This window comes from Micropterus salmoides, unplaced genomic scaffold (genome assembly GCF_014851395.1).
Source record: "Micropterus salmoides isolate LMB-PRFRI ecotype aquatic unplaced genomic scaffold, ASM1485139v1 Ms_hic_scaffold_11, whole genome shotgun sequence".
In the NCBI taxonomy this organism is placed as follows: Eukaryota; Metazoa; Chordata; class Actinopteri; order Centrarchiformes; family Centrarchidae; genus Micropterus; species Micropterus salmoides.
Genome location: NW_024040152.1, coordinates 11,469,474 through 11,473,479, shown reverse-complemented (window position 1 = coordinate 11,473,479; position 4,006 = coordinate 11,469,474). Strand labels below are relative to the sequence as shown.

Here is a 4,006-nt window from a genome sequence, read left to right as displayed (position 1 = left end):
TAACCTTGTATACCATCACCTGCATCCAGAGGGTGTGTGTCAAGCAATTCAACCTCGTCCACATGGGCTATAGGTCTGCATTAGTCCCTAGAAATGTTAGCCAGCACAAGGCAAAGTACAGTCACTTTGCTGATGGGCATGCCGCCGCCACCACCACCAGTATGTATTAGACAGTTTGAATGTGTAGGACTGTGTGTTTATCAGGGCTGTGCACTGAACATAATCTCACAAGTCAAATAGCAAAGTTCAAGTCAATCCTAGTTAATACTTAACAACAGACACATTGTCTTCAAAGTGCATTAGCATTAGGATTGGGCCTGTAGGTTGAGGTAGGTAGTTAGGTAGATTAGGCATCGTCCTCCTCCAGGTGACACTGTGGTGAGAAAATAACATGAGCTCCATGGCCAAGTGGGCATTCACATCTTTGGTTTCACGTCACCTGCAATTTAAATTCCATTACTTGCCGTGCCACACTTCAAATAAAGTTTGGGCCTATTAATTACAAAAGTATGGGTTCAGGGTAAAGGTGAACGTGCAATTACAGAATTAAATCAAGCCCCCGTTTAGCTCGTCAGTCCTGACAGAAATAATTTGAGTGAATTATTAAATGCTTCCACTGCTCTCAGCTGCTTCATTGTCGGCTCAGACGTACCCACCTGCAAGAATCAAAGTTCTGCTCCTTTCTCTTTTAAAGTAAAGTTATTAATAGTGCTTGTTTTCAAATAGCCTTGAACTGCACATGTCTAATGGCAAATAAAAGAAAAATTACAGTTACTGCTGTACCGTTTAATAAAAGCGATCAAGCTTAATGAGATCATTTTAATTTTGTGGTCAATTAATCAATCAATCATTATCAATCATTTGTAGGTCTAGTAAAGTTAAAGTTTTAATTAGCTACCTGTTCAGGTAGTTTAAAGTGCTGAGGTTATATTATTCATTATGCTAGGATTGCAAAATAAATAAAATTGTATTCACACCTATTTACACATTTTCCAACCAAGGCTTTACAAACCTCTCTTTTTGCTGGGAGAGATGACAGAATTACAAGTTTGTTCAAAATTACACCGAACCATAACTACCTGCATGACACTGCTCACACTTACATGTTTAAAATCTGTGTTTAACTTCACTAAAATGAAAATAACAAAAATGTCTTGTTTTGTCAAATTCTGCCGCCCGCAAGCATTTTAACTAATTGCCTGTAATGAAGCAATTTGCCAGTGGCTGACTAGATTCGGTGGTTGAGTTTTGGTCTCTATGACAACCAGCTGTCTGTAATTAGTTAATCAAGCCAGGGTGAGGTTTCAGGCAGTCAGAGTGGCTGCAAAAGAAGTCAAAAGTGGCAAGTGTTTCCAGTAATTGCATTGTCTTGAAGTTTGTGCTGAAATAACTGCAGGGATGTGTGTAGCTTCGGTGGTTTTTCTCAGGTACTTTAAACCTAAATGTTTCTTGTGGTAAAACTCTCTGGTGCTCAGCACTGTGTTGTTTGGCTCACAGTGTTTGTTGTCTTTTGCAGCGTCATTGTGCTTCAGTCTGTGTCAGCTGGAGGTGTGTATTGTGCTAAAACAGCAAGAGGTATGTAGTGTGCTTTTATTGATGTCACCATTTTCTTATAATTAACCAATTAACGGGTATCTTTGACATTGCATGACAATGAAACAGCATATACAGTTTGTTAATACTTCTGTATGTTGCTCTAGCCCGTGCAGCTGCCTTGGGTTTGGATTTTCCTGGAGTCCATGGAGCCCCTGATCTCTATGGCAGACAGACAGTCTATGGACCAGCTCACCATGGGATGCACCCCAGCACCGTTCCATTCAGACCTCAACTCTACTATAACAGTGACCGTGTTAAGACTGAACCTAACACTGCACCTTACAGACAAAGTCTACTGGGAGTGAGATCCCTAGATGGCAGAATACATAAACAACTTCATCCCCGGAGTTCTGAATCCAGCTTCCGACTGAGCCATGGCACTTACAATCCAGTTCAGAGTGAATACACCACTGACCAAGCGCTTAGCTTTCCCCGAGGACAGTCTGTTATTAACCACCAGTCCAACTTTGAGGTCAAGCATGTTGCCCCTCCAACTCTGTCTGAAGCCCCAGGCCAGCCTGACTCTGTGAATTGGGATCCTCAAGGTCGCAACAAGCTACACTCATTTGCTTACAATGATCATGACCTTGTTGTTGATGAGTCTGTCCCAAATGGACGTGGCATGTCTCTGAGTAGGCTTTACCTGCCCCAAAGCCAGGTTCATAGCACTTACCAGAGGGGTCTAGCTGGATATGGTCTGGGAAGAGATGTTCCTGTCCTTGATTTATATCTCTTCACCAACAATGGCCATGCCAGAGCGATGACTAGCCAAGGATCTGCTGTTGGGAAACTGACAAGCAATAGGTTCCCTGCCCGTCTTGCTCAGCGCCTGCATAGAAACCCCAAAGTCAAACAGTTTGTTCAAGGTAACTCTGCTTTTAGACGTCTGCCAGAACCAAAATCAGGTCCGGTTAGAATAAGTCTGAATTAAAGGGTCTGAAGGGTCTGACGTATGGCTTGGCTGTCTTGTCAAATAGTGTCAATGTGAAGTTCTTAAAGTTAACAGGCAAGCATTTTTGGGGTGGGGGGGGGCAGGCATGTGAGTCTATTTGTCTGGATTTTCCCTAACCTTTACTGAAAGAAGGAAATGCCCAATCTATTGGTGTACAAGCTTCTGTTTTCTCACTTCTACTGCTAAAACCACACTGTACAATAAATATAAAATTACAAATGGCTATAATCCAAAGTGCCTCGTTTTTGTTTTTGTTTTTTATCTTATGTTTTATTTTTCTTCCCTTTTGTCTCATCATAAAATTCTCAGGTCTGTATGTTACCAGAGTACCATCTGCTGGTTCTAATGGGTATATATCCTATTGGCTCACATTGTTGTTCACAGGTGCTGCTTAACTGAAGGTCAGCCTTTGACAAATCCCATAATCTGTTTACAATCTGTTGTTTGCAAGTACCACCAGTGGTTATGCTAATTTCTCCAAATAACCTTGGTCTCTCAGTGATGGCATGTTTCACTGGCTTTATTTCTGATGGAGAAAATGAGATGTTAAAAGCAGCCTTAGATTTTAAATTAAAACTTTCAACAAATATTCAATATCCATCCTTGCAATAATTGGGGAGGGGTGATGATGCAGTAGATAAGACGCATGCCTTTGGTGTGAGAGACCTTAGTTCAATTCCCCACTGTGACACATCCACCAATGTGTCCCTGAGCAAGACACTTAACCCCTAGTTGCTCCAGAGGTGTACATACTGACACATACAGCAATTGTAAGTCGCTTTGGATAAGTGTCGGTTAAACTTTTTTTTTTTTTTCAAATGAAGAAACTGAAAGGACAGGTGAATTTTCTAGACCAGATTGAAGAAAAAGCTTCATGTATCAGCCCCTGGTTTTGATGCCACACTGCAAAACATTTGAGTGTGAAGGTAAGGTTATCTAGTGTTTGACCTTTAAATCAATCAGTCAGGAGCCAGAAAGTGAGTCTGTTATGAGCAGTCATCCAGAATGCGAATAAGAAAATGAGTGACAGAACAAAGTAAAGCAATCAACTGTTTAGTGGGAGCAGGAAAGAATGCAGTCAGGAGTGGCCATTCATCATACACAATGTCAGCTTGGGCAAAAAAGACATTCAGCAGCAGCCAGTTTGAAGCCCACCCGGAGACCACACATTTGATGATGTGAACCGGATTCTAACCTAGGAGTAGAGTATATCTTGAATAAATTATTGTATTGAGTACCACATGCACCACAAAATTAGTTGAAAAACATCAACCCTGCTAGCAAGTTTTCAGCCGCTCCTTCACCGTCACTGATCGCACCACACACTTTATGTCCTGAAAAGTATGTGGAAGTTGCATGTGCTTCTGTTCCTATCATTACTGTCATAAGCATAACATGAGTGGATGTGGTTTGCTCATGTACTGAGCTTTTAATTCACAAAATGCAAACTAGCTGCAA

The 4,006-nt window shown here is 41.4% G+C and overlaps 1 protein-coding gene across 1 annotated transcript; it reads left to right on the top strand.

Annotated features, from left to right (window-relative positions):
- Positions 1-1,320: 1,320 nt before the first annotated feature.
- On the top strand, positions 1,321-2,536 carry LOC119897291. The gene is made up of 3 exons (XM_038710894.1): positions 1,321-1,427; positions 1,517-1,575; positions 1,701-2,536. Exons 1-3 carry the CDS (start codon positions 1,399-1,401, stop codon positions 2,525-2,527), a joined length of 915 nt encoding a protein of 304 aa, XP_038566822.1. The 5' UTR covers positions 1,321-1,398; the 3' UTR covers positions 2,528-2,536.
- The last annotated feature ends 1,470 nt before the right edge of the window (positions 2,537-4,006 follow it).